The 12,371-nt window shown below is 41.3% G+C and overlaps 1 protein-coding gene across 2 annotated transcripts; it reads left to right on the top strand.

Moving 5' to 3' along the window:
• The first annotated feature begins 266 nt into the window (after positions 1-266).
• On the top strand, positions 267-5,534 carry RPL34 (ribosomal protein L34). 2 transcript variants are annotated; one of them, XM_043969463.1, is made up of 5 exons: positions 267-344; positions 1,775-1,848; positions 1,928-2,027; positions 2,494-2,597; positions 5,408-5,534. In XM_043969463.1, the coding sequence occupies exons 2-5, from the start codon at positions 1,784-1,786 to the stop codon at positions 5,490-5,492; spliced, it is 354 nt and encodes a 117-aa protein (XP_043825398.1). In that variant the 5' UTR covers positions 267-344; positions 1,775-1,783; the 3' UTR covers positions 5,493-5,534. The 2 variants fall into 2 exon arrangements, with proteins under 2 accessions (XP_043825398.1, XP_043825399.1); XM_043969464.1 differs by lacking the exon at positions 267-344 and adding an exon at positions 858-1,143.
• Positions 5,535-12,371: the final 6,837 nt, after the last annotated feature.

Here is a 12,371-nt window from a genome sequence, read left to right as displayed (position 1 = left end):
ACTTGCCAACGTCACACAGCTAGAAAGCTTAAGAGGTGGAATTTGAACTCAGGTTCCTACCACACACTTCATCATTGTAGTTAACAGACTGCCGGCGGAGCTCTCGTCGGAGTGCTTTCAATGCCGTACAAATTTGGCGCTCTCTCTCGGATACATTCAGTTCATCAGTAGCCGCCGGGAAGTCGTCAGATGCCGTACAACATGGCTGCGCCCATACCGGCCCCACCCCCTTGTTTACGAAGCTTCCGTCCTTGGGAGGAACAAGGAACATCCTGTGAAGTCACTATTTGAACTCTGAACTCAGACACACTTCCTCTTCTCTCTTCCGGTGACGGACTCGACAGGTATGGTGGCTTCTCTGTTCTCTGGCTTTCGTTCCTCCTCACGATCCGCCGCCATCCTGCCGGCGGCGGGGGCCGGGTCGCCTGGGACGGCTCCCCCTCGGTGGTCGAGAGGCCGACGAGCGCGGATGGCGGCTCGGAGCGCGGTGGCTTTCTCCTTTCGGCGTCTCCCAGCGCCCGGAGCTCCCTGAGGGAAGGGGCCGCTGCGACGCTTCAGCTGGTGCGCGGGACTCCGCGCGCCGGGGCCGGGGCCGGGGCCGGGGCCGGAGCAGGGCCGGCCCCCTTGGGATTCTCGGGAGCCTTGGGCCGGTGGGGCGCGGAGGAATGGGGAGGGCTTCCTTCCTTAGGCCCCGCGCCGCGCTGGGATTTCGCGGGGCGGGGGCGAGGGGGCCTTGGCTTGCGCTAGTCCTGTTGAGTTGGAAAGCTCGGTGTTGGAAAGGAAAAGCGAAGTAGCTAGCTTGAATTAACGTGAAAAACCCCTAGACCTTGTCTTTTTACCTTCGTTTGCTCTGCTAGAGATTTCTGAGTCCTTAGTGTGCACAGCGCGTTGAGCTCAGTCTCCATCGAGAGCGCGAAAAGCGAGGTCGTGGAGGCCCAGAGAGGTGAAGGCATCTACCTGAAGCCACACAGGCAGCGTCTCCCGGGCTGTGGCCATTTACATTTGAAAAATGACGAAAAGGAGTTGCTAAGAATCTCCGCAGGAGTCAAAGCTTCTAGAACCCACATTTCCTGATTCCTGTAACAATTAACGATTGGATTCCAATAAGCTTATCCAAGTTTTAGTTAAAAATCACAGATCCATGTAAGTCTGGGAAGGGGCTGTTGCCTTTTCTAGGCCCCTCTGGGCAAGCACTCCTTTTCTACTTCAGGGTCCCTGTTTAGTGCCAGGAGGGTAAATATCAACTCGTGTTCTACGAAAGGGATGTGCTTCTCTTCCCTAAATTGAGGGAGGAAATTTAAACTATCAAAAACATAAAAAGAAAATGTTATCTTTCATCTTTGGTTTATCCAATAGAATAGTTCTGGATTTAGATTTTAGGACTTGAGTTTGAAACCCAATTTAGTGTGACAAATGGCTTTAATCCCAAAGTTTCTAATCTGCCAAACGATTAGCCCTGCTAACCCTAAATCTGATTTTGGAAGACATGATACAGTTCCTTAATATAACAGTTTGTGTGGCTTATCAGTTGGAAAAGTTGACATTTTGTTAGATGATGTGATATGGTGATAAAGTTGAAAAAGCAATTAATGTCAGATTTTTAAAATGTATAATGTTAAAAATAAATAAAAAATGGGACTGGTTTGCATGACTTCACATGGTAGAGTCAATGATATATTGTTTGCCTTTATGGGTGGGGGGAGAAAATTTAAAACTCAAATTTTGTTTTTAATGATGGAAAGTAATTTGATTAACACAACTACTTTTTATTTAGAAATTAACAATGGTTCAGCGTCTGACTTATCGCCGTAGGTTGTCCTACAACACAGCTTCCAACAAAACTCGGCTGTAAGTATTTGTTTTTTAATTTATAAGTATTACAATTTCTCAAAGTTACTTTACTAATTCTTTTCTCTTTTTGGCACAGGTCACGAACCCCAGGTAACAGAATTGTTTACCTTTATACTAAGAAAGTTGGAAAAGCACCAAAATCAGCCTGTGGTGTGTGCCCAGGAAGACTTAGAGGTGTAAGTTCCTATATTTATTGTTTTTGTAATCAGCTTGTCAGGTGGGTGTTTGTTATTTTGTGGGTTCACCCAAATCAATAAGGGTCTATATCATGAATAGAATCCTTTTAATAAATATTGTCTCTTGCTTTCCCATCCCCAGCACTGAGCACTCTTATTGAAAGCTAATTTCTTGGGTCAACTGGGTGGTCCAGTGGATAAAACACTGGCCCTAGATTCAGGATGGCCTGAGTTCAAATCCGGCCTCAAGACATTTGACACTAGCTGTGTGACCTTGGGCAAGTCACTTAACCCTCATTGCCCCGCCAAAAAAGTTAATTTCTCCAATGTGGCTTTTGGCATCCAATGGTTATAAAGCAGTGGAAAGGAAATTACTTCTGTTAAGAAGGGAGCAATAATAAACGCCACCATTTAACATTTTTAAAAGGCGTATTTTAATATAAAATTTGTGCTACTTTTTATGCAGGTTCGTGCAGTGAGACCTAAAGTTCTTATGAGGCTATCAAAGACCAAAAAGCATGTCAGCAGGGCTTATGGTGGCTCCATGTGTGCTAAATGTGTCCGTGACAGGTAAATAACTTTTAAAGCCATCTTTTTTAAATGGGGGTAGGGCAGAGAAGGGACAACTGGTGGTTATAGTGAATGTTAATAGTACTCAAAACTTACTTTAAGTGGGGGTTACATGTTTATTTGCATTTTTACTCGATTTTATAATAAGCAAGCCAAAATTTTTAATGAACTTTTGGTTTCTTCTGTTTTGGGTTTTTTGTTTTTGTGATGGGGGGGGGTAAACAAATCTTGACATTTATTAAATGTTACCCATTCGTAGCTAGGTTGATTAAAAAAACTAAATTTGAAGTTGAATATACATTTAACTATACTAATTTAACTCCTTGGGTTTTTGGATGTAAGCACTGAAACACAGCTAAATGCTCATCTTTTTAAAAATCCTCATCTTGATTTCTCCAACTTTTTGACACTGTTAACTGTCCTTAATTCCATGTCTATAACATTGTTCTCTGCTTGCTATCTATGCCCTGCCCCCAAATGTGGGCATTTCTCAGGATTCTCTCCTGGGCCTTTTTCCTTTTATATATCCTTGGTTACCTTATCAGCTCTCTATGCAAGTGACTCCCAGAATCAATGTTTTTCATTCCTAGATTCTGGTCCTTCATTAACCAACCACTTTAAAGTATTATAGGGTGAGAGTAGGGAGTGATGGGAACCAACCTCCATAGAAGGATCCTCTTAATTTTAGTCTTTTTAGCTTCTAAACTCTTAACAGTTGTACAAATAAATCTTCCTGAAGCACCGGACTGATGGGAGTCTATTATTCTCCTGCTCTGGAATCATGTCTTTTCCCCTCTGACACAACACAGCTTGGCATTTAAACCCTTTTATAGTCTGGGTGCTTTTCCAGATTTATTTCATGTTGGCTTGCTTCTGTGTGGATATTCCCAGGAGGTGACATTTTAGCTTTTTACCATTTCATTGTAGCTTCTTTCAAGCCCAGGTGCCATTTCCTACAGAAAGATCTATCAGAAGATCCACATAGTTTTCATTATTTGTCTTCATAAAACCTGCCTACTTGTTTACATGAGGTAACATGGTGAAGATACAGTCTTAGGATCTCTGTCCATGTCCTTCTTGTGCCTAATGCTTAAGTTTCTAACTCAAAATTTCTCTCCATAAACTTTCATTTGGCAGTCACACCAAAATTATTTGCCTTTTTGCCATGGGTTCATAGTTTTGCTAGTTTAGAGAGGTCTATGAGTCTCAACTACCTCATTTTATAGGGGTGAAACCAAGGCCCAGGGCAGCTACTTCTTAGTATGTTGGATAGAGCTGGGTTTGGAGTTAGGAAGAGGTCAAATCTGACCTCAGACACTAGCATCTTTGCCAAGAAAACTGTGGACAAAGTCCAACACAACTAAACAACAGATTTAAAACTCAGTGGAGTTTAGTGACTAGCTTAAGCTTTGGTAGAGATTAGGATTTAGACCTAATTCATTTTACTCCCAAACTAGTGCTTGTAGCCTGGATGTAATTGTGTGATAAACGTTGGCATGTTTCAGTGATGTGGCCTGTGGCCCCTGTATGCTAGGTTGCCAACATAATAGACCCTGCCTAGCCTTTGCTCTTTGGAGGACAGACACATTCCAGGTGACCTCAGACTAGGCTGTTGGAAGAGGGGCCCCTGCTTCACCAGCTAATGTACATCTGACCCTAGCCAGGGTTTCTGCTGGTTTAAAATTACCTCATTACCAGTTATCCATGGGAAGCCTTAGTTGATTAAAAGAATTGTATTCATGTTTGAAATGTTTTAAAAAAACCAACAGGCTATGTTAGAGCACCCTTTAAGTTTTTGTGAATAACATTGAAATCAAGCATTTAAATCTTGATAGATAACACTTACTGGCTGTGTGACCCTGGGCAAGTCACTTAACCCTAATTGCTTCCCCTTTTTTGAACCCTGGGGTGAGATTAGTTTCCCTGTCTTTCCTTGCCAGCTCTTATTGGCAGCAAACTTGGAGTTGGCATCCTGTGGCTCTCTTTTGGATATTGGATTATTTTTAAATGATTGAATTTGCCACAGGACTTAAATATTCTCTTAGATCAAGGCTTAGGTAAATCTTAGAACTCATGAAAACCTAAAATACAATATTAAAACAATGGACTCGGTATGGTGTGATGGGAAAAACACTGGATTTGGAGTCAAATAAACCTCTGGTTATCAATTTTTCATTTATAAAATGAGAAAGATAAAATGATCTTATCTACCTTTATATGGTTGAGTATAGGTAGAAAGTGGTATGGTCATCCAGGGACTACAGAGGCATCCCTATGAAATAGCTTTTAAAATCGTTTTACTTGCGATGGTGACCTAGAAAATCTTTGGTTCCAAATCTTTGGTTTGACTGTTCACTAAGGCCAGGGTTCTTCGCCTTTTTTGTGTGTCTGGTGAAAAATAGGGACACCCTCAATGATGACTTTTAAATGCGGACTCCCTGTTTCCAAAACTAAGGCCCAGCAAGCAAGCTTGGCCCTGAGTTTGGCAGGACAGCAATCCTTTGCGATCACCCTCTGGATGATCTCACCTCTGGGCTAGTCACACAATTCCCTAAGTGTTCTCTGGTCAAAGACAAACACTAGACAAAATCAGAACATCCTGCAAACCTTTTTCCTCACTTAGAAAATAAACTTTCTGATAACTGGCTCATCTATCTCTGGTTTATTCTGTGCAGCTCCAGCCATACATAGGTTAGAGACTGGTTCTGGAGAAAGGCCAGTTGACAGTGCATAAAATTGGAAAAGAAATCAATTACTGACAAGTTATCAAAATATTTATTTAATTTTTCATTAAATGTTTTCTCATCTAGGATCAAGCGTGCTTTCCTGATTGAGGAGCAGAAAATTGTTGTGAAGGTGTTGAAGGCACAGGCACAGAGTCAAAAAAGTAAATAAAAAGGATATGTTTTTTTGAATAATAAAGAAAATTAAAATGTGTTTGAGTGTTCTCTATAATATAAATTCTTTGTATCTCTAGTTCTTCCATATAATTCTGTAGTGGGAAAAGTTTTAGATTTGGACCTGAGGGGAACTGAAAAAGAATCTCAGTGGCTCTCCTGTTTCTTATCTATGGGACCTTTGGGGAAATTACTTAAATGCTCCACTTTCTCCTTTGTTAAAATGAGACTTTAATTAGATGTATGTTTATTTTATTTTATTTATTTTTTTTTTTTTAGTGAGGCAATTGGGGTTAAGTGACTTGCCCAGGGTCACACAGCTAGTGAGTGTTAAGTGTCTGAGGCCAAATTTGAACCCAGGTACTCCTGACTCCAGGGCTGGTGCTCTATCCACTGCGCCACCTAGCTGCTCCCCATTTACTTTTCTAGATTTATTTTACGCTATGCCATATGCCTGTACCCCCCCAAATTAATGGTTGAATGAAGCCTTTCCCAAAGCAGTGCTGTACCTGGACTTCATGCATGTCTCTCATGTGACAGTTCAGTGCCTGCTTTTGTGTGTATTCCTCTTGTGACTGGATGGCAGCCTGGCCAACTGTCATCTGATAACTCAGAATAAAGGCAATTAATGTCTTAAATGATAAATTCCATAATCCAAGTCTCATGGATTTAAAAGTTGATTGCAAAAAATGTGAATGTGCCTAGACTCAGAATATAATATACAATTATGCAAGAATTCCAAGTAAAAGAATAAGAATCTCAGGGGCAGCTAGGTGGCACAGTGGAGAGAGCACCGACCCTGGAGTCAGGAGTACCTGGGTTCAAATCCAGCCTCAGACACTTAACACTTACTAGCTGTGTGACCCTGGGCAAGTCACTTAACCCCAAATGCCTCACAAAAATAAGAATCTCTCCAAAAATAAGCCCATACTATTGAGTTCAAAATGTAGTTGCAATAGCATGAAAAAGAAACCCTTATGTAGCATTTGAACTCACTTTTTTAGTCTAGAACATTTTCTTATTTCAATATCTAAAATCCCCAAATCGCATATTTTGCAAAATATGTCCCTGTTTATGGCAATAATGTGAATATGAAAAAACTTGCAAATGTTCCCCTCTTTTTTTATGCTTATCAAAAATACTTCTAGAATTAATTTATACTTGCCATGGCAACCAATTTGCCAGGGAAATGCTTTATAGAATTTGATCAAATAATCAGTTGGAAAAAACAATTTAGAATATGGGAGGGAGCACAATATTCCCAGCATTAATATTGTATTATGAAATCAAAACCATTTTGCATTATTTCAAAATTGGAGAGATAGATGAAGAGAACAAAATACACATGGAAGAATAAGAGACAATGAAATTCAATGGTTTACATGTGCTGATACCGGTTTTTACGTGGGAGCAAAGTATCCATGAGTCGTCCCTGATTATTTTATTTTTTTGCAGTGCAATGAGGGTTAAGCGACTTTCCCAGGGTCACACAGCTAGTGTCAAGTGTCTGAGGCTGGATTTGAACTCAGGTCTTCCTGATTCCAAGGCCAGTGCTTTATCCACTGCACTACCTAGCTGCCTCCCTTCTCCCTGATTTTGATGGCAGTTGGAATTGTTAGCAATATTTGGAAAGGACCTTTCCAAGCTGGCTGGGTCCCACTAGTCCGCTGAAAATTTTTGATATATACACTGTCTCCTGGTTTCAAATCATGTAAGAAGTCCAAGGGGCCAGCCTGTACTGCTCCTCCTGCCTCGTGGAGTTCATGTAGTCTGGCTTGTAATTCCTGTATATGGAATGCAACAAAGGTATCTCCCCTCACCAATAATGTATATACTGGGGGAAAAGGTTTTGCTTGGATAGGAGGATGGCCAAAAAGTATCTCATAAGGTGATAATGTAGTTCTCTTGGCCTAAAACAGTGCCAAGGGTAGAATATATCAGACCACGTCAAATGAGTTTCAGTGCACAATTTGCTCTTTATTCATACATTCCACCTGGCCTGAGCTTTGTAGGTGGTAAGGAATTTTGGAGTAACTCCCAAGAAAGAGGAGATTTGGGATAAAACAATCAGTAAAATGTGTGCCTTTGTCAGAATCAATGCGGTCTGGCAGGCCAAAGCGAGGGACTATTTAAGGAGGGTTTTGGCAACAAAGGCAGCTCGGGAACATGGAAAAGCTTCTACCCACCCAGTGAGTTGATCAACTATAACAAGACAAAACTTATAACGTCCTGCCTTAGGCATTGTGATGTAATTCATTTGTAGATGCTCAAAAGGTGTATATGCTAAAGAATGTCCTCCATAAGCTTTAGCCTGGAAAGCATGTTGATTATAAGTCTGACAGACAGAACAAAAGGCAGAAACCCTAGAGGCCACATTAGTAACTCCAGGGGCAATCCAAACACAATTCCTTGTGTGTCAAAATGGCCTTTTCTGTGAATAGATAGACATACCTGACAATAGAAGCTCTGGGGGGAGAAGTGGCTTCCCCTCCAGAGTCAGTCTCCTAGACCCCGTTGACTTCTTTAGCCTTGAATTTCTTTTTCCACTCTTGAATTCAGGGTCTCAGACTGCCCCCAAAAAGGTCTGGGGAGCGGGCAAAGACGGTGGTGGTTTGACTTGTTTGGCACATACTTCCTCCTCTCCCTCATGGTGTGTGCCCTTCAAGTAAGCTGGCTTGCCTGCCCTGTGTGTGACAGTCGGTTGGTATCTGATGGAGATGTCTGGCTACCTCTTCGCAGGAGTTGCTTCCCCAGATGATACCTGTGAGGGCTGGAGTGGAAGCAGGACTGGTGGTCTGAGATCCTGTCTGTTGGCGGTAGTTGTAACTGATGAACTCCTTCCCCAGAGTGATTTCTCCCCTTCATGGCTGTGGTAGTTGGGCTGGGAGCAAGTCTGGGCATTCCTCTTCCCCAAGGCTCTTGGGTATTGGGCTGTTTCCATCAGGATTTGAAGGAAGATGGTAGCTAGGATGGCGGTTGTGGCTTGACTTGCCGGATATGTGAGGCCAGATACTGCTTCAGCTAGTCTGGCATACCTGCCATTTCTAACCACACTCCACTGGTGTATGCCTGCTCTCAGAAATCAACAGTGTTTTAGTGGATAGAGCACAAGGCTTGAAGTGAGAATTTCTGCTTTTGAATCCTACCTGTGATAACTTTATAGCTCTGCAGTCACTTAATTTCTTTAATCTTAGTTCCCTTATCTGTGAAATGAAGATGATGAGAATATATTCAGTATCTGCCTCAGTGTTGTGAGGTTCAGGTAAGATAATGAAGGTAAAGAGCTTTGCAAACCTTATAGTACTTTATCAACACCAGCAATCCACCTCAATTCCCTTGCATGCTCTAAACCCCACGCCTGAAATGCACTCCCTCCTTATTTTCCCCTCTTAGAATCTTTACTTCCTTCAGGGTTCAGTTCAGGTACCATCTTTTAACAGAAGCTTTTCCTAATCACCTAGTGGTGAGGAGTCCTTCCCTCCTCACATTATCATATCTACTTGGTTTCTGTGTTCTGTTTCCATCAGGATGTAAGCTCCTGAAAGAAAAACTACTTGAGTTTTTTTAGTCATTTATTTTTGTATGCCTAGTGTCAAGCCTGGTACATAGGAGGGGCTAGATAATTTGCTTGTTGAATTAAAGTGGAAAACCCCAGGTCCCAGCATTATGATCCAATACTATTGTATCTGAACATTTTATTAACCCACTCAGCTAAAGGATAACATTTTTCATCTTTGCCTTACTGATAACAGCTCTCATGTTATAATATTTTAGATACCATTATTTTGTTCATCCTTAGAATTAATTCTCTGGCTTGAAACCAGAGAGGGTCTATAAATTCCATAGCTGTGGAAATGATAAAGATTCATTTCCTGTCAGAATTAGAATCCTTTCTAAATAATAGATAATTTATAAACCAACATAAAAATGAATTTTTTTATGTCAAATTAATTTTCCTAAAATGTAGGTCTGAGCACATCACACATATACCCTTCCCTACACACCTATCCCCATTCAATAAACTCCAGTGCCTCCCTATAATCTTCAGGAGAAAATGCAAAATCCTCTGTTTGGCATTCAAAGCCCTTTGTTGTCTGGTTCCCCCCTAGTTTTCCAGTCTTTTTATACTTTACTTCCCATGATTCAGTGACATTGACTGTTCCTAGCTGTTCCTTTACACAACATGCTCCATCCATCTTTAGGTCATCTAGTCCAAGCTGATATGGAAATCCTCTACTCTGCTTTCTCACTCTTGCTTTGAATATCCAATTTTTTATTGTTCAGTCGTTTTCAGCTGTGTCCAGCTCTTTGGTGACCTCATTTGGGGTTTTCTTGGCAGAGTTACTAAAGCAATTTACCATTTCCTTCTCCAGTTCATTTTACATATGAGGAAACTGAGGCAAACAGGGTTAATTAAACGACTTGCCTAGGGTCTTCCTGACTCCAGGCCTGGTGTTCTATCCATGTGCCACCTAGCTGCCCCATATCCAATTAGTTGCTTAGGTTTTGTCGATTACATCTCCACTGTGTCTCTCACATTCAAATATCACCTCTTCTTCAATCACAATCCCCCCTGTTTCAAACTCTCATCACCTCTTTGCTGGACTACTGGACTACTATGCCTTTTATTTTATTTTGTAGGGCAATAAGGGTTAAGTGACTTGCCCAGGGTCACACAGCTAGTAAGTGTCAAGTGTCTGAGGCCAGATTTGAACTCAGGGTCCTCTTGAATCCAGGGCTGGTGCTTTATCCACTGTGCCACCTAGCTGCCCTTTACTATGCCTTTTAACTGGGCTCCCTGGTTCTAGTCTCTCCTTTTTTTTTTAAAGTAATAAACATTTGTATTTATAGTTTTGGGTTACAATTTTTATCCCACCTTCCTCTCCCCCATCCCTGAGGTAGTAAGCAATCAGATATAGGTTATACATGTCTGATTATGTAAAACATTACCATATTAGTAATTTTTTATATGAAAACTTGAAAGAAAAAATGAAAGGAAGTGAAAATTAACATGCTTCAGTTTGTGTTCAATTAATATCAGTCCTTTCCTTGGAGGTAGATAGTATGTTTGTTTCATCAATAATCCTTTGGGATTGTCTTGGATCATTGTGTTAGAAATGCAGCTAACAGCTCTGTGCACAGCTCAAGTGTTGCTAGCAGCTCTGAGCTCAAGGAATCCAAGGAGGCAACAGAGGGTGGGTGAAGACTTCTTTATTCATCATCGTGAAGATGGGTATCCTTCTGAATGTACTGGAGAGTGCACTGAAGTGAGGTCCTGTACCTTGATTTATACCCACAAAGGTTCCCCCTCAACCAATCACATTACAGTTTTAAAATCCATATAGCATTACAGAAACAACTAATCATACTTTTTACCAACCTCCCATATATGGTCATTGTAATGACCAATCAGATTGCCCTGTTAATCAAACAATCAGATTGGGACACTAGGCTTTAACCTTATTCTGGGCAAGAATGTCCATTCCTCACTAGAACAGTGCTGTGTTAACATACATAAATATACATGGCTTTTCAAGAAACAAAACTTAAATCAGGGTTTGAACATCAGGGTCATGTGGAGGTGGGAATCACTTTGGGCCCCTCAAGGTGAATTCCTAGCTTAGCTCAGCTCCGACAAAGCGTAGGCCCATTCCAGGCCCTGCTTTCACCTAAGTCCCAGGGGCCTTGGTTCCTCAGAGCCTTGTGTGCAGGGTAGCCCCCTACCAGGAAGCTTGGGCAACAAAGTGGTGGGGCTTGAAACTAAACCTACCCTCTATCTTTAGGGCTCTGAGAAGAGTCCAAATATGGTCTTTTCTCTCGTATTGTTGAGAACAGTCAAGTGATTCACAGTTCTTCATCTCTGTGTAGTGTTCTCTTGGTTCTGCTCACTTCACTATATATCATTTCATACATGTCTTTCCAGACCTTTCTGAAATCATCCTGCTTGTCATTTCTTATGGCACAAAAATATTCCTTCACCACCATATGCCACAGCTTGTTTAGCCATTCCCCAATTGATGGGCATTCCTTTGATTTCCAATTCTTAGCCACTATAAAAAGAGCTGCTATAAGTATTTTTTTTACAAATATGTCATTTTCCCTTTTGGGGATGTCTTTGGGATATAACCCTAGCAGTGGTATTGCTGGATCAAAGGGTATGTATGCATAGTTCTATAGCCTTTTGGGCATAGTTCCAAATTGCTTTTGAGAATGGTTGGATCTTTTCACAACTCTACCAACAGTGGATTAGTGTCCCAGCTTTCCCACGTCCCCTCCAACATTCAATATTTTCTGTTTTTGTTATATTTGCCACTCTGACAGGTGTGAGGTGATACCTCAGAGTTGTTTTAATCTGCATTTCTCTGATCAATAGTGATCTAAAGCATTTTTTCATATGATTATATATAGCTTTGATTTCTTTGTCTGAAAACTGCCTGTTTATATCCTTTGCCCATTTATCAACTGGGGATTTTCCTTCTTTCTTTCTTTCCCTTCTTCAATCCATCCTCTACACAGCTGCCAAATTATTCTTGCTAAGGCACAGTTCTCACCCTGTCACTCTTCCAAGAGCAACATCTCCAAAGCCCCCCATTGCTTCTAGGACAAAATATAAATGCTTTTATTTGGCATTAAAGCCCTCTACAATATGCCTCAGGTTTATATTTCGTAACTTTTTTTTTTCACAGTGCTGTCCTTCACTCATTTCATGTTTTAGACAAAATTTACCATTCCCAGAACTTGGTATTTGACCTCCCCTTGCCTAGAGGGCACTCCTCTCCCTTTCTGCTTCTTGGAACCCTTAGCCTCCTTCAAAGCTAAGATCAAATGATACCTCCGATAGGAAATCTCTTTCAACCCCTTTTTTTCCCCTTTTCAA

Source organism: Dromiciops gliroides, chromosome 6 (genome assembly GCF_019393635.1).
Source record: "Dromiciops gliroides isolate mDroGli1 chromosome 6, mDroGli1.pri, whole genome shotgun sequence".
NCBI lineage: Eukaryota > Metazoa > Chordata > Mammalia > Microbiotheria > Microbiotheriidae > Dromiciops > Dromiciops gliroides.
The sequence above is the reverse complement of the archived record's forward strand: the minus strand, read 5'-3'. Positions and strand labels throughout refer to the sequence as shown.